Below are 20,000 nucleotides of genomic sequence, written 5' to 3'. Positions count from 1 at the left end.
GGGGCTTCAAGGGAAGACTGGGGAGGAGGGGGCAGTGATAATGGAGCCAAAACCAGGCCCAAAAGAAAGGGAAACGTGGGGAGGGCACATAGCAGGGCAGGCATATAACAAGGTGGGCACAGGGGCAGGCATTCAGGAGACTGGGCATAGGGAAGGGTGGGCACATGCAAAGGTGGGTACATGGCAGGTCAGGGTGCACACAACGCAAGGAGGGCACAGGACAGGATGGGCACATAGCAAAGCAGGAGGGGCACTTGACAGAGTGGGCATGTAATTCAGGCCCAGGACAGGGTGTTGAGAGTAGGGCAGGCCAGGGCAGGCATATGGTAGGGTGGGCACAGAGCAGTGTAAATGTGCCAAAAGTCAAGTGTCTTGCCCAGGATCACACAGCCAGCGATGTGCTGGAGGCAGAGCTTGAATCAGGTCTTCCCGGCTCAGAGAAGGCTCTCTATCTACTGCTCTACACTGCCTGCCCAGTCAGAGTGTTCAAGCGAGCACATGGCACTGTTCTAGTGGGAGGCAGAGAAGGGGGTGCTGGAGGACATCGTAGCCGGATGTCCGGGGACCTGGTGGAGGAGCCACGCACCTGAGGGGATCGCGGTGCTGGGCGGGGCGGGACAAAGGAGCAGATGGCATGCTCGCCCCCACCCAGCTCGGGATCGTGGGCCAGAGCCAGAAAATAAGGGGCCAGAGGACAGACCCAGGGACAAAGGTGGGAAGGGAGCGGCCGGGGACCTCCCTCCCGATGAGGGCTGCCTCGGAGGGGAGAGAGCGAGCTCCCTGAAAACGGGGCCTCCGAGCAGGGGCTTCAGGCTCAGGTCCCCATGAGACCTGAAAGAGGCAGGCTCCTTCAGGATCCAGGACTCCAGGGGCCCCCGATGCAGCAGTGGCCCCGCTCCCAGTGCTGGTGTCTGCCCACAGAACTGTGGGAGTTCTGGGGAGGGGAGAGGGAAAGAATAACCTCGAGGCCAGAGAATGCTGAGATCCTTGGAGAGCGATGGCTCCTTGGAGGCAGAAGCAGCCTTGAAGGCCATCATGAGAGGAGGCGGCACATCTCTGCTGAGCCAAATCCCCCACCCAAATCCAGAACCGTGAGTCTGGAGGAGACTGCAATCAGGGCCTCCTGGGAACTGAGAGACCCCAGCCTCCTGATGGGTTTTATGGCTGCTGGCCAGCCTCCACTTGAGCCATTTTATAGCCTCTGCTTGCTTCCTTTGACTACTTTAGGGATTCTATCGGGACTAGTTCTGAAGGTCACTTTCTGGGACTAGGAGACAGAAAGGGAAGGGGGGGAGAGGAGGGAAACAAACATAGGCAAAGATGTAGAGAGAAAAGCGGGGGCAAGAGAGAGAGACAGAGATGGAGACAGAGACACAAATACAGAGACAGACAGATAGAGACAGAGAGAGCAGAGGCAGAAAGGTAGAAAAAGAGAGAGACAGAGAAGGGAGGAGAGAAAGACACAGAGGCAGAGGCAGAGGTAGAGAGAGAGGCAGAGATGCAGAAAGGCAGAAAGAGAGAGACAGAGAAGGGAGGAGAGAAAGACAGAGAGACAGAGACACATACACAGAAAATAGAGACAGAGCCAGACAGAGAGAGACAGAGAGCTAGACAGAGAGACAGAGACACACACAGAGAGATAAATAGAGAGAGAGAGATAGAAAGAGAGAGAGAGAGACAGAGATGGAGACAGAGACACAAATACAAAAACAGAGAGACAGAGAGAGCAGAGGCAGAAAGGTAGAAAGAGAGAAACAGAGAAAGAAGGAGAAAAAGACAGAGAGACAGAGACACACACAGAAAAATATAGACAGAGGTAGACAAAGAGAGAGACAGAGAGACAGAGACACACACACAGAGAGATAAATAGAGAGAGAGACAGAGATAGAAAGAGAGAGAGAGAGACAGTGAGGGAGAGACAGAGGGAGAGAGAGAAACAGAGAGAGAGAGACAGAGAAATAAGCAGAGACAGAGAGAGACAGAGGAGAGACACAGAGGGAGGGAGAATCAGAGAGAGAGAATGAGAGAAAGACAGACAGAGAAGGAAAAGACAGAGACAGACACATACACACAGGGACAGAAGCAGAGGCAGAGATGCACAAAGGCAGAAAGAGAGATACATACAAAGAGAGAGAAAAGGGAGAAGGAGACAGAGACCAAAGGGGGAGAGAGGAGAGATGGGGGAGAGACAGAGATGGAGAGAGACAGAGACAGAGAGAGAGGGGAGGGGAGAGTGGAAAAGAAAAAGAGGAGGCAGAGAGTCATTGAGAAAGGAAAGGAAGGAGAGAAGAAAAGAGGAAAGTTGAATAGATAGTGTACATCTGGCACATAGTAGGCACTTAATAAATGCTGGTTCTTACTGTGTACCAAGTGCTCAGGTTCCACACACAAGCAGGGTGGTCTCTGGCCTCAGGGAGGTCTCGTTCTAATGGAGAAGACCCTGTGTGACCCTAAACAAAGCTCATCTCCTTCTGCACCATCTGGTTCCCATATATCAAAAGCTATATTTAGATGTCAGAGTGTTCAAGCAAGCACATGGCACAGTCTCTGAACTATTGGACTCTGGACTATCTCTGGCAAAATTCTAGAACTAGTTTTTTTTTCCCTTTATTTTTATTTATCATAACTTTTTGTTGACAGAGCCCATACCTGGGTAATATTTTTTACATTATCCCTTGCACTCACTTCTGTTCCGACTTTTCCCCTCCCTCCCTCCCCCCCCCCAGATGACAAGCAGTCCTATATATGTTACATATGTTGCAGTATATCCTAGATACAATATATGTGTGCAGAACCGAACAGTTCTCTTGTTGCACAAGAAGTGGATTCAGAAAGTAAAAGTAACCAGGGAAGAAAAACAAAAATTCAAAAGTTTACATTCATTTCCCAGTGTTCTTGCTCTGGGTGTAGTTGCTTCTGGTTCCAGAGAACAGATTGCAGCCTATCAGTATCAAGGACCTCACCCTTCCTGGCTGGAGTGTAGAGACCCAAGGAAGCTTCTCCTCCTGTTCTCTTGGCTCCCCTTCCCGCCTGGACCCAGACAGCACGGCCTGCACATGGACCCGAATGAGTCTCTGGACCCAGAACCTGGGGATCTCTCCTCTGTTCTCCTGCAACCTCTGCTCCCGGAGCCCAGCCTCCCCCAGTAAGTGTCTGTCCCCATGCCCGTTGGCCGGCCCAGCCAAGGCTCTCCCCATGAAGGGGCACAGATGGAGCTCCCGTCGCCTCCTCTGGGGTTCCCCTTTTGTCCACACCCAAACAGAGCCCCTTTATGAGCAGAGGAAACCCCAGCTCTCCCCCTCCCCTGCAGCTGGGAGGCCTGAGGCCCGTGGGATGAGGAGAGGGGGAAGCCGGGGGAGGGCAGGGGTTTGGGGCTTCCAGGTGGGGTGCTGCAGTGTCAAACGTGTCTGTGCAGATGCTTCGATGTTTCCGAGGTCCAGGAAGAAACGTCCCTGGAGCATGAGGCGGATTCCGCCGGACTCCACAGCCCGGGCAGGTAAGCACCCTCCTCCCTGCACCCGATGAAACAACAGGTCCTGGGCACCGAGCCACAAGGACTGTGGTAGCATTGATGGAAACCAGGTCCCGGAGGAGGGAGGTCCCCTGTCCCAGCCCTGTTCACTCAGATAAAGCCACTTTATCTCAGGAGTAATTAGCACCCCCAGATACAGTTTCTCAAAGTATGATTTCTCAGCGATGTCAGGAACAATGCTTGTACTTTCCCAAAGTAGGGCAGTTGGGGCTGCCTCAGGACAGGGGGCGCCCCTCCTTGGTGGTCAGCACGTGAAGCTTAGCTGGGAGAGTGACCACTGAGCAGGGACGTGATGGAGGAAACCCTGGGTCAGCCATAAGGTGGAGAAGGCAGCCTCCATGGCCTCTTGCAGCTCTGAGATCCTGGGATCTACAGGGGAGGAGGGCTTCCTAGCACCAGCCAGGGAGCCCCTCCTCGAGGGCGCACACTCAGGGCTGTCCTGGGACACAGATCCCAGGTGGCCTTATTTGGGGTCGGCTGCGGTGGGGTTTTGGGGGGAGGAGGACAAGAAGGGCAAGTCTGGCCCCCGGACTGAGTCCCCCAGACCAGCTGCATCTGGAGCAGATGCTGGCCAGAGGAGGAGAACTTGGGGGAGCTGCACATGTGTGAGCAGGCATGGGTGTCGCTCTGTGTGTGCACATGGGCACATTTGCCTGCCTGTGTGCATGTGGATCCCTTACCCCTTTTAGGGTTCTGATTTTTAATGCATTCTGCTATTCACTTCCATTTTATGGAAGAGTTCATCCCATTCACATTCACAGTTAAGATTACCAGCTTTCTATTTCCCTCCATTCTATTTTCTCCCCTGTATATACTTTTGTCCTCTCTTTCCACCCTGTCCTTAGTCATATTTTTTTTTCTGAGGCAATTGGAGTTAAATGACTTGCCTGGGGTCACATAGCTGATAAGTGTTAAGTGTCTGAGACCAGATTTTGACCTCAGGTTCTCCTGACTTCAGGGCTACCCAGTATTTCCTAACATCCCTCCTTTCTCTTAGTAGTGTTTTTTAATCCCCTCTACCAACTACCTTTTCTTCTATCACCCCTTTCCCCCTTCTCTTACCTTTTCCCCTAGTGTTTCCCTTCCCTCTTATCCCGTCCTTTCCTTTTCTTTTACTCTTTTTCCTCCTACTTCTTTATAAGGTTAGATAAATGTCTCTACCCAACTGAACGATTGTTATTCCCTCTTAGAGCCAAAACTGATGAGATCAAGCTTCAGACAATGTTTATCCCTCTCCCTCCTTTCCCTCGATTGTAATAAGTCCTTTGTGCCTCTTCTTGTGATCTAATTGTCCCATTGTACCTCCCCTTTCCTCTTCTTCCAGTATAGACCTTTTTCCACCCCTTTTTCTTTGATGTCATCATATCAGACTCCATTCACATCCACACCCTTCATCCATGTGGTGCCCCTTTCTCTATACCAATGACAGTTTTCAAGAGTTACAGATATTATTTTCCCATCTACACATGAAAACAGTTTGATCTTTAAATTATATATATATATATATATTTCCCCCTGTTTTTTATGCTTCTCTTGACTTTCATGTTTGTAGGTTAAATTTTCTGTTTAGTTCTGTTTTTTTTTTTTTCAATAGAAATGATGGAAAGTCTATGACTTCATTGAAGTTCCATCTTCTTCCCTGAAAAATGATGCTGAGTCTTGCTGAATAGTAAATTCTTGGTTTTGATCCCTAGCTCCATTGCCTTCTGGGATATGGTATTTCAGGCCCTCTGATCCTTTATTGTAGAAGCTGCCAGATCCTGGGTAATCTTGCCTGTTGCTCCTTGATATTTGAATCATTTTTGTCTGACAGTTGCAGTATTTTTTTCTTGAGATTGTAGTTCTGGAGTTTTGCAACAGTCTTTCTTGGGGTTTTCCTTGTGGAATTTCTTTCTGAAGGAGATCAATGGATTTTTTCAATGAATATTTTCCCCGGTATTTCTAGAATCTAAGGAAGTTTTCCTTAATGATTTCTTGTAGAATGCTATTCAGACTCTGTTTTTGGTCATGGCCTTCTTCTGGAAGGTAAAATTGTCTCTTCTGGATCTATTTTCCAGGTCAGCTGTTTTGCCAGTAGGCATTTCACATTTTCTTCCATTTTTCCATTCCTTTTATTTTCTTTGCTGTCTCACAGTCATTAGCTTCCATTTGCCTTGTTCTAGTTTATAATGTATGATTTATTTCAGTAAACTTTTGTATCTTTTTTCCATTGGGTTAATTCTACTTTTTAAGGAGTTATTTTCTGCAGAAAACTTTTTCCTTCCCTTTCCAAGCTGCTGACTTGCTCATGCATACCTTTCTCATTTTTTTTTCTCATTTTTTTAATCTCTCTTATTTAAAGACAAAATAAAGTGGTTTTTTTTTTTTTTTTTTTCTGAGCACTTCCAAGAAGCCTCTTTGGGCTTCAGGCACATTTACCTCATTCTGATATTTCTTCTGCGGACATTCTATCTTCATTTGAGTCTGTGTTTTGATCTGTCCTGTCACCACAGTAGCTTTATATGATCAAGGTTCTTTTCTGTTTCTTGTTCATTTTCTTGCCTTTTCTTTTAGCATTTCCTCTTTTTTTACTTTTAAGGTCAAACTCTGCTCCTGGGATAAAGGGATGCTATCCCAAGCAGCTCTGAGCCTTGTCTTTGAGCACAGGGGCCCCTGTTTTTTTTTTTTTTTTCCAGGAAATAGCCTGGTTTCCCAGAATTTATCTTCTGAGCTGGGACTGCAGGCTGCCCCACTGATCTGCTCCTCTCCTGAGCTAGGACTGAGGGTCTCAGTTGCTGATTGGCTGTAGTTAAGATCCTCTTATTAGCTTTCCCAGAGTCTGAGCTGGGCTGAACACCCTTTTCACTCCAGTGAAGCAGACCTTCCTTGCAATTTTTTCCAATCTATCTTGAACTGGAGAGGGGTTTCATTCCATCAGATTCCTTTCAGAGACTTGGGTTCCTGTGGTTTTCAAGGGAATCTGGCTTTACTCCCCACATGGGTGCCCCTTAAGGAGGGATCCTGAGTCTGCTGGCCCTGGACTGTGTCCCACATCTGCCGTGGGTGCTAGCAAGCGGAGGAGAACTTAGGGAAGCTGCATATGTCGGAGCAGGCCTGGGTGTCTAGATATGCGTGTGAACGTGGGCACATTTGCTGAAAGCCCCCGCGGTCTGCCCCTGTCCCCCCCTGCTGAGCGCCTGCACAGACCTGGCATTCCCATGAGTTCGTCCCTGCCTGTCTTTGGGCTGAACACTTGTTTTTATACCGAAAGAAAGGTGGAGGCCGGTGGCCAGGGAGGAGACTCCCGCCCTCCCTTTTCACACACTCTGGCCCCCTTACAATTTACCTGAGAGGGACCCCCTTCCAACCCAAGATAATGGGGAGGGGACAGGAGACCAACCTGCCCCCCCCCAGATACTAGAGATCAGACTCTCTTTGCAGCCAGGAGGATGACCTTAAGATTATTTGCAGAACTTTGGAGGAACAGATGGATATCAGGTAAAATTGCCTCTCAGCTCTGGGGGGGCTTCTTGTCCTGACTCCCCAGTGACAATCCGTGGGTCCCCCCTTGGGGCATGGTGCGGTGCATGGGTAGCTGCCCCCCCATAAGCTTCTCTGACTGATGTTGGTGGGAGGAAGCCTTTCCTGAGCAGACTCAGCCCCATTTTCCTGGCTCCTGGTTGGCTCCTTCCTTAGCCGGGATTCCTGGGAGAAGCTGGGCTACACCCGGGGGTCCCCTCGGCAACTGAGCCCTTCTGGCTGGGGCCCGGTGCAGGCGGAGCAGGACCAGGCTCGGCCCTGCTCTCCCCCCACACCTTAGAGCTGTCGGAGGCCACTCTGATGGTCCCTTCCCCGCCTGCTTAGTTGGCCTGGATGTCGCCAGGGCCTCCAGCAGGGCCGAGGGAGGCTCAGGCTGCTCCCGGGTCTCTCCTCCCCTGCAAGGACCCTGGGGGGAGGGGCGTGCCCCTGTTCCCAAGAAGCCCAGGCTCAGCCTGGGATGGGGCAAGGGGCAGCTGGGAGAGAAGGAATTGGCGGGGGCTCCCGGAGTCAGGAGCTGGGGGACAACGGACTCCCTTACAGACCAGAGGTGGTGTGCAAGTCCCGGGGAGACTGCCCGGATGGCAAAGTCCCTGACCTAGATCTGCAGAGGCCGGACAAGTAAGTGGGCCGCCCTGTCACCGAGGGCCCTCTCCCCCTGCCCCTCCCCCTGCCCAGCCCCTTGTGCACCCCTCCCCCACTGGTGACCCTGTGTCCGAGCCTGGGCTTGGGCTCTCCCAGGGGCAGGAGGGAGAGCCACAGGGCTGGGGGCAGCTTGATCCGTGGGCAGGTTGATCACTCCGGCCGGTCCTGAGCTCTGGGAGCCAGGCTTGACGCCCGCCCATCCCTGGGCCCGGGTCTGCCAGGAGTAAGCAGCCACCGGCCAGGATGGTGGCGACTGAGGGTGACCCAGCTGGCAGGGGCGGGAGGCGCCGGGACACCCAGACTGGGAAGCAGCCTGCGGCCGTGGGTCTGGGGCGGGGGGGTTGGGCCTCCAGGAGCCTCCCGAGCTAAGCGGGCCCCTGCAAGGTGGGGGTGGGTGGCCTGAGGACGTGGTCAAGGTCACGGCTGTGTGGGCCACAGGTTCAGAAAGCACTTCTTCAGCTCCATCGCTGCGGGGGATCTGGAGGCTGTGAGGAAGCAGCTGGAGGAGATTCTCCGGCACAAACTGAAGCTCAGTGGCCCCGAGCTCCTAGGTGAGAAGGGCCTGGCCTGGGGAGGGGGGGCCAGAAAGCCCAGGGCCACCCCTCCAGGCCCAGCATCCCTGCCCCATCCCCCTGCTTACAGCCTGCCCGGGGAGCCTGGCTCTGACCTGGGCCCGGCAGAAGGGCCTGAGCGTGGCAGTGCCCTAAGGGCCGGGCCTGGAAGAAGGGCCGTGAGCCGCCATCGTCCCCCCACAGAGGAGGTCACGGGGAAGACGTGTCTGATGAAGGCTCTGCTGAGGTCTCAGGACAAGAAGGAGAAAGCCGTGGAGGACATGGTCATGCTCCTGCTGCACCACGCCCAGGACTCGGGGGACCTGCCCGAGCTGCTCAACGCCTCCTACACCGACAAGGTCTATCGCGGTGAGTGGGGCTGCCATCTGTGAAATGGGTTGGGGAGAAGCAGAACAGCCAAGTGCCTTTGGAGGGGCCAGAAAGGGGCCAGGATGCTGAGCCCGGGGCGGGGGGGAATGGGGCTGCCCTCCTGATGAGCCTGGGGGGGGCTGCCCTTTTCTAGGGCCTGGAGGGGCACAGGGAGGGCCAGAGAGGCTGGGCCCGGGCCTCTGGGAGTTAACAGGCTGATCCCTCCCTGTGGCCCCAGGACAGACAGCCTTGCACATCGCCATCGAGAGGGGCCTGAAGGACATTGTCAAGCGGCTGGTGGAGTGGGGGGCTGACCTTCAGGCCAGGGCCACGGGCTTGTTCTTCCACCCCAACCCCGTCTCAGAGGATTGCTTCTATTTTGGTACAATGTCCCACAAGGCTGGGGAGAAGGAACCAGGGGCAGGCGCAAGAACCAAGGAGCTTAGGCCCCCTCCCCAGCAGCCCCTCCCTGTTAGGGCCCAGCCAGGGGCAGGACAAGGGCCACAGGGGTCGGGACGGGCACGGGGCGGGCGCAGGTGGCCCAGATTCCCCAAGGTCCTCCGGGGCCAACATATCACCCGGATTATTCCCTGGGAGAGGAGGCAGGGTCTGCCCTGGGCCTGGGGGCTGCTGGGGGCGGGTCCCTCACAGGCTGCCGGGGTCTCCCAGGGGAATACCCGCTGTCCCTGGCGGCCTGCACCTGCCAGCCAGACATGGTGAGGTTCCTGATGAGCCGGGGTAGCTCCGACCTGGCGCGGGCCCAGGACACCTTCAAGAACACCGTGCTCCATGTTCTGGTGCTGAGGGCCCGGAACCTGCAGGAGATGGTCAGCATGTATCACCTGGTGCTCGAGCTCAGCGAGAAGAAGCAGCTGAGTGACAGAACGGCCTCCATGAACCATCTGGAGAAAATCCGCAACCTCCAAGGCCTGACTCCCCTGCAGCTGGCAGCCAAGGAGGGCCAGTTCGAGGTACAGGCCCAATGGACTGGGGGAGGGTCGCCGACCACCCAGCAGGGAACCAGGGAACCTCCTGCCAGAGCCTGGGAGGGGTCTAGAGAGATACACTGGGCCCTGGGCAAAGGGAGCAAGAGTAGCTCTGCCAGGGACCAGGCTAGCCCCAGGGTCAGAGACCAGGCTAGCCCAGGGGTGGAGACCAGGCTAGCCCAGGGTCAGAGACCAGGCTAACCCCGGGGCGGAGACCAGGCCAGCCATGGGAGGTAGAAACCAGGCTAGCCCCTGGGGGCAGCCCTAGAGTCAAAGATGATGCTAGCCCTGGAAGTAGGGAGCAGGCTAGTCCCTCAGGGACAAAGAGCAAAGCCTGTAGGCTGGAGTTAGAAAGGATGAGAGGTGGGGGGGTGTGGCTGTGGGGGGCAGGGCTCATCTCTGGGGTACAGTCAGCCTCAATGCAGAGTGTATCTGGGACTCTGCTGTAGGTGTTTAAGAAAGGCCTTTGTAGGTCCCAGCAGCCTCTGGCTGTGCCCCTCCCCCAGGCCTGGTGGGCTGCCCTGTGCCAGGTCCCCCCGGACTCACTGGGCTCTGCGAGCATTGCCATGTGCCCGACACCATGCTGAGGGATACACACACTTTGTCTCCTTTAATCCCTGCAATGGTCCTGAGAGGGAGGGGCTAAAGTCATCCTTGTTTTACAGATGGGGAAACTGAGGCAAACATTAAAACTAGCCAGTCTATGGCAGTTCTGGGAAGAAGGGAAGCTTGTCAGGAGTGGGGGTTAGGGTGGGCTCTGGCTCTTGGCAGTGACCTTTCCCTGCCTCTCTGCTCCCCCTGCCCCCTTCTTTCCGCTTCCGGCCCCTTCCTCCCCTGCCCCGTCTCCTTCCCCCGCTCACCTCCCCTTGCTCTCTGCTCCCGGCCAGCTGTTCCATTGCATCCTAAACCGAGAGCTCTCCCCGGGACACATGATGGCCTACCTGGGCAGAAAGTTCTGCGAGTGGTCCTACGGGCCCATAAGCTGCTCCCTGTACGACCTGAGTGAAGTGGACACCACGGAGCCCAACTCTGCCCTCAAGATGGTCGCCTTCCACCCCGACATGGAGGTGAGGGGGGCAGGGGCGGCGGCCGGGCCGGGCCCCGTGGAAGCCGCCGTGCGGGCCCGGGAGCTCGGCGGGAGAGTCGGGGGACAAAGGGCGGCCTTCCAGGCCCTTCTCTGCCCCCAGAAAGCCTCCGACCTGCTGGTGGTGGAGCCCCTGCGGAGTCTGCTGCAAGCCAAGTGGGCCTCCTTTGCGGGCGCCCTGTTCGCCATCAGCACCGCCTGGTACCTCAGCTACATCGGGCTTTTCACGGCGCTCACGGCCCAGCGGCCGGGGATGGAGGGGAGCCAGGTGATCCTCCTGCTCCTGGGGCCCCGGAGCCCTCCCCCCCACCCACGGAGGTGCCCATCCAGGCCCGAGGGAGCTGCCGGGACAAGAGCACCCCGAGGGGGGGCTGGGGGGTCCTGACCAGCCTGGGTCCCGAGGGTCAGATGGGCGGCCCCGGGCAGCCACGGGGCCTGACGTGGAGAATCCCCAGGCTGGGGGGGGGGCTGGGAGAGGTCCAGAAGCGCCCTCAGGGGTGGCCTTGCTGGGGGCTCCTTCTGGGGGCCCAGAGAGCCCTTAGGGGCCAAGGCAGGCTCGGGGCCACGTTTTAGGTTACAATGTTGCAAAGCTCCCAAGGAGCAGACAGAAGGTGGGCCCAGGACAGGCCGGGACCGAGGCGGGGCCAGCCAAGGAGAGGGACCCCGGGGGCAGCTCAGTCCCCAAAGCCTTGTGGCCGAAGCGGTGTGGGCGGCAGTGGTCAAGGGGGCACAAGGAGGCTGCCGGGCCCGGGGGGGGGGGGGGGGGGCGGCAGTGGTCAAGGGGGCACAAGGAGGCTGCCGGGCCCGGGGGGGGGGGGGGGCGGCAGTGGTCAAGGGGGCACAAGGAGGCTGCCCGGCCCCGGGGGGTGGCACAGTGGCCCTGGGGGTGGCCGAGCGGGGCAGGAGACGAGGGTCCCGAGGAGGGAGGTCAGGCAGAGGAGACGTGGGGGGCCGGGCTGGGAGGAGGTCTGGGCCTCTGAAAGGCCAGCAGTGTCAGGCTGGGCCGGGTCTGCCCCACCCCCACCGCTCCAAGCTTGCCAGCTCTCGTGTCTGCCCCCCAGGAGTCTCCTGGCCCAACCCAGAGCGAGAGCCCCTGGAGGATCTGGGGGCAGGTGTACGTCTTCCTGTCGGCCGTGGCCATGATAGTGAAGACGGTAAGTCTGGCAGGCGGGGGCCGAGGCGCTGGGCCCAGGACTCCGGGCGCCCCCCCAGCAGTTGGCCTCTGAGGCTGGGGCTCCCCTCCCCCCCTCGGGCAGACAAGGAGTCGGGGGGCACTTGTGGGCGCAGGGGGGGCTGCCCTCGGGGAGCAGCGTGCCGGGCAGTGGGGGGGGGCAGCACCCGGGCTGACTTGGGCGGAGGGGCTGGGACTCCGGCCTGGGGGAGGGGCCGCCAAGGGCTGGATGCTGGGCTGCTCCCCAGGGCCTGGACATCAACTGGATGAGGCCCTTCCGGCTCGCGCCCTTCCTGCTGCAAAGCTATTTCCACGTGCTCTGGTAAGTCAGGGCAGTCCCCCTTCCGCACGGCCCGGGGCCAGAGCCCAGCTCCCAGCGTTCCCTTGGGCGCAGAGAGGGGCAGGCGGAGGCCCTGGGGGCGGGGCCCCCTCGTAGAGGAAGGAGCTGGAGAAGGGGGGAGGGCCCGGAGGGGGGCCAGGACCCCAGCACTCGGCCCAGGGGCCGGCCCATCTCCAAGGAAGGAGGAGAGGGAGCTGGGGGGGGAGAGAGAGGAGGGAGGAAGGGCACCCAGAGGGGGGCGGGCAAGCAGCGGGGCACGGCCGGCTCAGGCAAAGGCGGCCCGGCTCAGTCTCTTCCAGGCCGGGCTGGTGCTCTGCTCTCTGGGGCTGTCCTGGGGCCGGGCGGAGACCGCGGCCGTGGTGCAGAGCCCGGCTCTGGTGCTGGGCTGGTTCAATCTGCTCTACTACTCTCGGGGCTTCAAGCTCACGGGCATCTACACGGTGGTCCTGCAGAAGGTGAGCCCTGACCTCAGCCGGCCTCCGGCAGGCGGCCTCCGGGGGTCCCGCGAGTGCCCCCGGCTCTGGGTCTCTCTCCTGCCTCCTCCCCCGCCCTGCCCTCCCCAAGCAGACAGGGCTCGGGGGCCAGGCCAGGTGGCTGGGGGCCCTCGGCTCAGCAAGTCTGCTCTGCGGGGCAACGGGGGGCGGGAGACGTTTGCTGCTGCTCCAACTTGGCCGCGAGACTCTGCTTCCACTGCCTGGGCTGCCCCCCCCCAAGTTAACTGGTTTCCTGGGGGGGAGGGGCAAGAGTTTCCCAAAGAGCTGAGACCCACCTGGGTCAGTCAGGCAATTATTAGGCACCTTCTGTCCCAAGTCTGGCTGCCTCTCGGATTAAGGGAGGGTCTCTCGGCTTCCTCAGATGATTCTCCACGACGTGGCCAGGTTCCTGTTAGTATATGTGGTTTTCCTCTTGGGTTTTGCTTCTGGTGAGTAAAGGTTAAGCCTTCCCAGGGTGATGTGCTTCTCTCCAGCTGCACTCACACACACTCTCACACACATACACTCACACACTCTCTCACACACACACACACTCACACACACTCTCACACACACTCACAGACACACACACACTCACACTTACACACACAGATACACACACACTCACACTCACTCTCACACATACACAGACACACACACACACTCACACACACACTCACAGACACACACACACTCACACTTACACACACACTCACACACTCACACATTCACACTCACATACATACACACTCACACATACAGACATACACTCACAATCACTCACACACACACTCACACACACACACTCCCACACACGCACACACACTCACAGACACACACACACACTCACACACACTCTCACACACTCACAAACAGACACACACACTCACACTCACTCTCACACACATACTCACATACATACACACACAGACACACTCACATACATACACACACACACTTACACACACACACGGGGGTCTCCATTGCTCCCAAACTATTTTACTTCCTGTTCCAAAAGGGGGGGGGCATGATAAGCCGGTTGATGGGCTGAAGGGTCAGCCTGGGGCCCAGCTGCAGGACCACTCTCTGGGTCCCAGCCCCTGGGGGCCATTTCTGTGCTTGCAGTCAGTCAGTAAACATCCAGTGCCTCTCATGATCTCAGGGACTATGCTAAAGGCTGGGGGTTCAAAAAAAGGCAAAAGGCAGTTCCTGCCCTGGAGGAGCCCAAAGTCTAATGGGGAGGAAGCACCCCAGGATAGCCAGGAAGTAATTCATGGGGAAGTTGATGGAATTCAGTGGATGACAAAGAATAACATCCAGCACTTAGCACCATGTGCCTGGCACTCTTGCTAAGGGCCCTGCAATGATCAGCTTATGCGGACCTCAAGACGAGCCTGGACAGAGAGCACTGTTATTCTCCCCACTTCACAGTGAGGAAACTGAGGCAGGCACAGGTGTGTGACTTGGGAAAGAAAGTGTCTTCCCGACTCTAGATTCAGGATGTTGCGCACGGCACCAGCCAGGGCAGGCAGGGCAGGAGGGAGACAGGGAGGGCAGAGAGCCAGAGAGAATGCTCAGCACCGAGAGAGGCTGGAGGGTCTGACTCCTGGGACAGCCAGGGAGCCAGTGTTTGCCAGATCAAAGATTACGTGTTGGGGGGTCAGGGGTCAGAAGGATGGAAGGGTAGCAGGGGGAGATGATGATGGGCTTTGAATGACACACAGGTTTTGTATTTTGTGTTTGCTCCTGGAGGAGAAAGGGGGTCATTGAAGTTGTGTGTGTGTGTCTGTGTGTGTGTGTGTGTGTGGGTATGTGTGTATGAAAGAGAGAGACAGAGACAAACCCAGAGAGAGACAGAGACAAACCCAGAGAGAGACAGAGATAAACCCAGAGAGAAACAGAAATAAATCCAGAGACAGACAGAAAAAGAAACAGAAACAAATCCAGAGACAGAGACAGAGATAACGCCAGAGAGACAGAGACAAACCCAGAGAGACAGAACTGTGCTATAGTGGCTGAGGGGAGGATGGACTGAAGACCTCCAGATACCTATTTCCATAGCCCAGGTGAGAGGTGGTGAGGATCTCCTCCAGGATGGGGGCAATGTGAGGAAAGAAGGGAGAGAATTGGCAGATGCTGCAAAGATGAGGTAATGCAAAGGTGAAATGAGCAAGAGATGCTGGCAGTGGTGAAATAAACAGATGTCACAACACTGACATTGACAGGATATAGAAATGATATTGATCAGAGAGTTGCGGAAGTGAAAGTGAGAAAGGATTTTGCAAAGATGAAATGAGCAAGAGGTGCTGTGGCAGGTGAAATCGACAGAGATGTCACAAAGCTGGAATTGACAAGAAATAGAGAGGTGATATTGATGAGAGATATTGAGAGATGAAATTGGCAAGCCTTGACAACAGATTGTATATAGGGGACAAGAGAGTCCAGGTTGTGAGCCTGGGGCTGGGGGGGGGGGGCTGTGCTGGATAGGAAAAGGGAAGATGGGAGGAGGGTTTCGGGACAAAGATGACATTGGGTTGTGGATGTGATATTCTAGGAAAACCCTGACTCGGCCCTTCCAGTGCTGATAGCGGTTCTTCTTACAGCCCTCTCGGCCCTGTCCGGTCCGTGTCCGGGGCCCGACCACTGTCCCTACGATTCCGTGGGGAATGCGTCGGGGGCCCTTTTCAAGCTGACCCTTGGGCTCGGGGACCTGTCCGGCCCGGAGCACTCCAGCTTTCCAGGCTTCTTCCTCTTCGTCCTCATCATCTACGTGATTCTCACCTCCGTGCTTCTCCTCAACATGCTGATCGCCCTCATGAGCGAGACTGCCACTGAGGTGTCCTCCAGGAACGAGAAAATCTGGCAGGTGCAGGTACGGGCCTCTGGCTGCCTGAGTGGGCCCAGGGCCCAGGAGCCCGAGCGGGGGCTGCCTCCCCAGCAGCAGGAGGGGCCCCCGGGGCCTCTGTCCCGGCCAGGCCCGAGGTCTGCGACGGGGTGACCGGCAGCACCCGGAGAGCCCCAAAGGTCGGGGCAGAGCCCGATGGCCCCCGTTACGACGCAGCCTTGTCGAGGCCGGCAGCAAGAACGACCTTTCTTCGGCCATCTCCAGTTTAGCCTCCGGACAGTCGAGGATTATTCTCCCCCTGTTATGAATAAGGGAGCGCAGAGCCCAACGGAGGAGGATTTCCTCAGCATCCCCTAAGTGGAGGCTGAGGGCCCTGGGGGCCTTCTACGGTCTGGGCACGGGCCCTGCCCTCAGGGAGCTCATTCTACAAGGGCAGGGGAAGGGCAAAGACGGAAGCATCAGTGCAAAATACAGAGTCATTTCCAGGGCTGAGTGTTGGGGAGCTGGGGATTTAGGAGGCCGGGGTCCGGGGGAGAGCAGTCTGGGCCCGGAGGCCGGGAGAGTGAATGTCCTGGCCGGAGAAGTGTCCACCTGGGCACCACTCTCAGAGACCCAGGCTGGCAGAGGAACGGCCCTGCTCGGCCAGGATCACAGCCCAGGGCCCCATCTCGGGCTCCCGGGCTCCGGGCTCTGGGCTCCAGGCTCTGGGCTCTTGGACTCTTGGCTCTGGGCTCCGGGCTCTGGGCTCCTGGGCTCCTGGGCTCCCGCCTCCTGAGCTCCAACAAAGAGCTGAGGGGCCCCTTGCTGTTGATCCCAGAGAGCCATCACTATCCTGGACATGGAGAGGTGTCTGCCAATGGCCTGGCGCCAGAGGCTCCTGCGGGACAAGATTCTCCGTGACCAGAAGGTGGGGCTGACCCCGAGCCAGGACGACGACCTGAGGACGTGCTTGCGGTAAGGTCTGGGGAGGCCGTGGCTGCCCACCCCCTCAGTGGCCCGGGAGGGAGGAGCCGCCAGGCAGGGGTGTGCTGTGGGCAAATCACTGCATTTGGGAGCCTCGGTGTTCTCATCTGTAAAATGGTCGTGGTCCCCGCTCAGTCCTGAACCATGAGTGAGGACCAGGGAGGAAGCTGATGGCTGGAAAGGGTTTGGGAGCGGGTGGGCTGCCCTGCTGAGACCCCCGGCCGTGGGCCCCACCTGGGCTAGCCTCCCTCCGCCCCCTTCCTCCCAACCCCCCCCTTCCTCCTCCAGAGTGAATGAAGAAGAATGGAAAAAGGCAAACGTGGTGGCGAGGGGACAGTTCATGGGCATCCATGAGGACCCCAGCGTCTTTCCAGGTACTGAGACAGAGCAGGGAGCGCCAGCCTGCTAGGGCAGCCAGGCCCGGGCGCTGAGGGCTGGCCCCATCTCCACCCCGCTCCCCGCTCCTGGGCTGGCTCTCTGCTGTTCCCTAAGAGCGTTTGCTCCATCTGCCACCACGAGGAAATGGTCAGCCTGGCTGGGGGCAGTGCCCAGCCGCCCCAGAGATGCCCCAGGATGGGCACGCCATGGGCAGCGATGGCCCCTGGGTGCCAATGGGCACAGCCCTTGTGATCCCCAGCCCCCGAGAGCAGCCAGGTGGTGCCGTGGTCCCTGCCCCCCCCATTGTAGAGAAGAGCGAAGGTATTTGTAGATCCCCTGGAGATCCTCACCACTGTCACCACTGCAGAGGGCACCCGGGCCAGCCTCAGGCTAGACGGCGGCTGACATGCAGGCCGTGCCAGTCTCAGAGACTGGCACCCAGATCCTGCTGCCCGCAGACAGCTCGGGGATGGAGAAGGGCCAGCTGTCGCCATGCAGGAAGGGGGTACAAAGGGGAGGGGGCACAAAAGGGAGGGGGTGTGCAGGAGAGGGGAACAGGAGAGGAGGGAGGAGGGAGGGGAGGGAACACAGAGGGGAGGGGGCATTGCATGGAGGGCCAAGAATGGCCAAGGTGAAGGCAGAGGGTCCGTAAAGAAATGAATTTCATTTTTAAAAGTCCTAATTTGCCGGAACTTGGCTGGGAGACACTGGCAAATATGGCTTTTTTTGTAATTAAAATTAAATTTTGTTTTGTCCTAAGGTATGGAAAAATAAAAGTGACTCCGTGCCCAGGGTCCTGGTCCAGGAGTCAGAAGGGCCTGAGTTCAAATCTGGCTTCAAACCTAGCTGTGGGATTCTGGGAAAATCGTGTCCCTTCTGTCTGCCTCAGTTTCCCCATCTGTGAAATGGATTGTTGCGAGGATCAAATCAGATAGTAATTGTAAAGTGCTCAGTGCCTGACACAGGACAAGAGCGAAATAAAAATCAACCATTGTTACAGCCATTTTGATGGGGACGGGAAGCCGCTCTTTAGTCTGTTCACCCCTTCACGGAGGACATTTCCTGTCCCCTGTTCGAAGCCAGCCCCCCGCTTGCCCTGGGAAGCTCCGGAGGCGCCCCGCTTCCCGGCTGCCACTGCCCGGCCGGCTGTCCTGCTGTCGCCCCCGCGGGCCTCCCGGCAAGGCTGCTTTGCTTGTTGGTGGGAGGAATGGCTTGTCCCGGAGAAGAGGTTGCCAGGAAGCTCGCTCGGGGTGGGGGACGGCACCAGGGGCATCAGGCGGGGAACACGCCCTGGCCCCCAGTCTCTGAGCCTGTCACACCCCTGCGGAGCCCTCAGTTCTGACTCGTGTCCTCCCCTACACGGTCCGAGGCGCCTTCTTCCTGGCCCTGGACACCCCAGCTCTGCAGCCCTGCCCCCCGACAGTTGTAGGAGGGCCCCCTCCTTAATCGTCTGCAGCTGGGGTTCTCTACCTGGCTGTGTGGAGTGGGCCGTAGGTTGGCCCCTTTCCTCACTCGCTGTGCAACTAGTAAGCACCTAGTGTTTGCAGAGCCCCAAGGACTGTCCAGGGCTGGGCTGGTTCCCAGGGTCAGGCAGGAGCCAGTCATGGGTCCCACCCGGAAGAAGAAGAAACCCAGCAGGAGAAGCCCCGCCCCCCCAGCTCCAGCCCCCACACCCAGGCTCGTGAGACCCCCCCCCCCCCCCGCCCCAGGCCAAGAACTACACCAAACTGTGGGTCCCCATTGAAGCAGCTCAGAAGTGAAACCTGCATGTGTGTGTCTGTGTCTGCGTGTGTCTGTGTGTGTGCGTGTGTGTCTGTGTGTGTGCGCGTGCGTGTGTGTCTGTGTGTGCGCGCGTGTGTGTCTCTGTGTGCGTGTGTCTGTGTGTGTGCATGTGTGTCTGTGTGTGTGCATGTGTGTCTGTGTGTGCGTGTGTCCATGTGCGTCTGTGTGTGTCTGTGTCTGTGTGCGTGTGTCTGTGTGTGTGTGTGTGTGCGTGTGTGTCTCTGTGTCTGCGTGTGTGCGCGCGCGCGTGCCTGGGCCGCCAGGCTCCGTGTCTGGGGTTCTCGCGGCCGCGTGGGGGGCAGTGGGGCCGGGTGAGGGACGCGGGCGAGGCTGGCGCGCTTGGACCCGGCCCGGACTCTGCAGCGGGAGGTCGAGGGCCGACCGCGCCGTCACTGAGGTAGCCGGTGGGCGGTCCCTCGCCCCATCTCCCCCCCACCCCCTTCCATCCTCTTGGGGCGGCCCCAGAAACTCAGCCCTGACATGAGGCTCCGGGCCGGGGCGCCCAGGACTGCGGGGAGCTGCGTTTCCAGGGGCTTTTTAAAGAACACCCGCCACCGCTGGCTGTGCTGATCCCATAGATTTATTTTCTCAGGAAGGGTCCGCGACAGAGAGAAGGCTCCGGGAGACTCGGGATGAGGGCCCTCGGGGACATGTTCCCCTCAGGCCTGCGGCGCGCGGGCACAAGCACACAGCTGGGGCCCTGGGGGCCGCTGGCGACGGCGCGGGGTCCGGCTAACGTGGACCGCCGTCTCTGCCATCCGGGCGGCGTGGGGAGGGGCTGCAAGGGGGAGGGCCAGGAGACGGGCCGAGCCGGCGGCCTGAGGGGGGCCCCGCCCTCCCTCACCCAACAGCGGTCCCGATACCTCCCAGCGACGAGCAGGCGGGGCCAGAGCCGCAGCCGCGGGGTGAGGAAAGCTCGGGCCCCGCCCCCTGCCCTGCCCCGCTCACTGAGCCTCGAACATCACGGGCTGTGCGGGGAGGGAGGGGCCGGCGGCGGACCCGGCGTCACTGCGGAGGCAGCGCCAGAGGCTCCTTGAAGACCTCGGCATCTTCGGGCCTCAGGGACCCCGAGAAGGGTCTCAGCTGCACTTCCTCGGGGGGGTTGGAGCGCCGGTCCCGGCTGGTCCCGTCCCGCAAAAGCGGGACCAGAGGAAAGTTCTTCCAGTGCTTCCCTGAAACTGGGGGGAGAGGTCACTCAGGCCCCGCGGCCGCAGAAGCTGGGCAGGGATCTGCCCGCGGGGAGCCCGGGGCAGGGCGCTCACTCCTCCCGGGCATCCGTGAAGAAGGAAAGAGTGGGGAGCCGCCGGGGGAGGGGCGGGAGAGGGGGCAGCAAGTGGCGGGAGGCCCTCCGTGTGACTGCCGACC

The 20,000-nt window shown here is 58.4% G+C and overlaps 2 protein-coding genes across 3 annotated transcripts in view; one reads left to right on the top strand and one right to left on the bottom strand.

Annotated features, from left to right (window-relative positions):
• LOC127558275 (transient receptor potential cation channel subfamily V member 3-like) overlaps positions 1-17,856 on the top strand; it is a 31,194-nt gene extending 13,338 nt beyond the window's left edge. The window contains exons 1-18 of one of the 2 annotated variants that reach the window (XM_051991530.1): positions 2,923-3,145; positions 3,416-3,496; positions 6,953-7,009; positions 7,592-7,669; positions 8,132-8,244; positions 8,449-8,613; positions 8,852-8,995; positions 9,283-9,584; positions 10,487-10,666; positions 10,787-10,951; positions 11,745-11,837; positions 12,103-12,176; positions 12,484-12,649; positions 13,050-13,116; positions 15,271-15,539; positions 16,330-16,466; positions 16,764-16,849; positions 17,614-17,856. In XM_051991530.1, coding sequence (XP_051847490.1) covers positions 3,057-3,145; positions 3,416-3,496; positions 6,953-7,009; positions 7,592-7,669; positions 8,132-8,244; positions 8,449-8,613; positions 8,852-8,995; positions 9,283-9,584; positions 10,487-10,666; positions 10,787-10,951; positions 11,745-11,837; positions 12,103-12,176; positions 12,484-12,649; positions 13,050-13,116; positions 15,271-15,539; positions 16,330-16,466; positions 16,764-16,849; positions 17,614-17,627 — 2,280 coding nt within the window. In that variant the 5' untranslated portion in view covers positions 2,923-3,056 and the 3' untranslated portion in view covers positions 17,628-17,856. Of the gene's footprint in view, positions 1-2,922; positions 3,146-3,415; positions 3,497-6,952; positions 7,010-7,591; positions 7,670-8,131; positions 8,245-8,448; positions 8,614-8,851; positions 8,996-9,282; positions 9,585-10,486; positions 10,667-10,786; positions 10,952-11,744; positions 11,838-12,102; positions 12,177-12,483; positions 12,650-13,049; positions 13,117-15,270; positions 15,540-16,329; positions 16,467-16,763; positions 16,850-17,613 lie in introns of those variants that run through there. The other variant, XM_051991532.1, reaches the window with a different exon arrangement.
• Positions 17,857-19,199: 1,343 nt separating this feature from the next.
• TRPV1 (transient receptor potential cation channel subfamily V member 1) overlaps positions 19,200-20,000 on the bottom strand; it is a 22,682-nt gene continuing 21,881 nt past the window's right edge. Inside the window, exon 17 of the mRNA XM_051991528.1 lies at positions 19,200-19,813. Within this exon, the coding sequence (XP_051847488.1) occupies positions 19,641-19,813 (173 nt within the window). The 3' untranslated portion in view covers positions 19,200-19,640. The remainder of the gene's footprint in view (positions 19,814-20,000) is intronic.

Source organism: Antechinus flavipes, chromosome 3 (genome assembly GCF_016432865.1).
Source record: "Antechinus flavipes isolate AdamAnt ecotype Samford, QLD, Australia chromosome 3, AdamAnt_v2, whole genome shotgun sequence".
NCBI lineage: Eukaryota > Metazoa > Chordata > Mammalia > Dasyuromorphia > Dasyuridae > Antechinus > Antechinus flavipes.
This window is presented reverse-complemented; position numbering and strand designations above follow the sequence as displayed.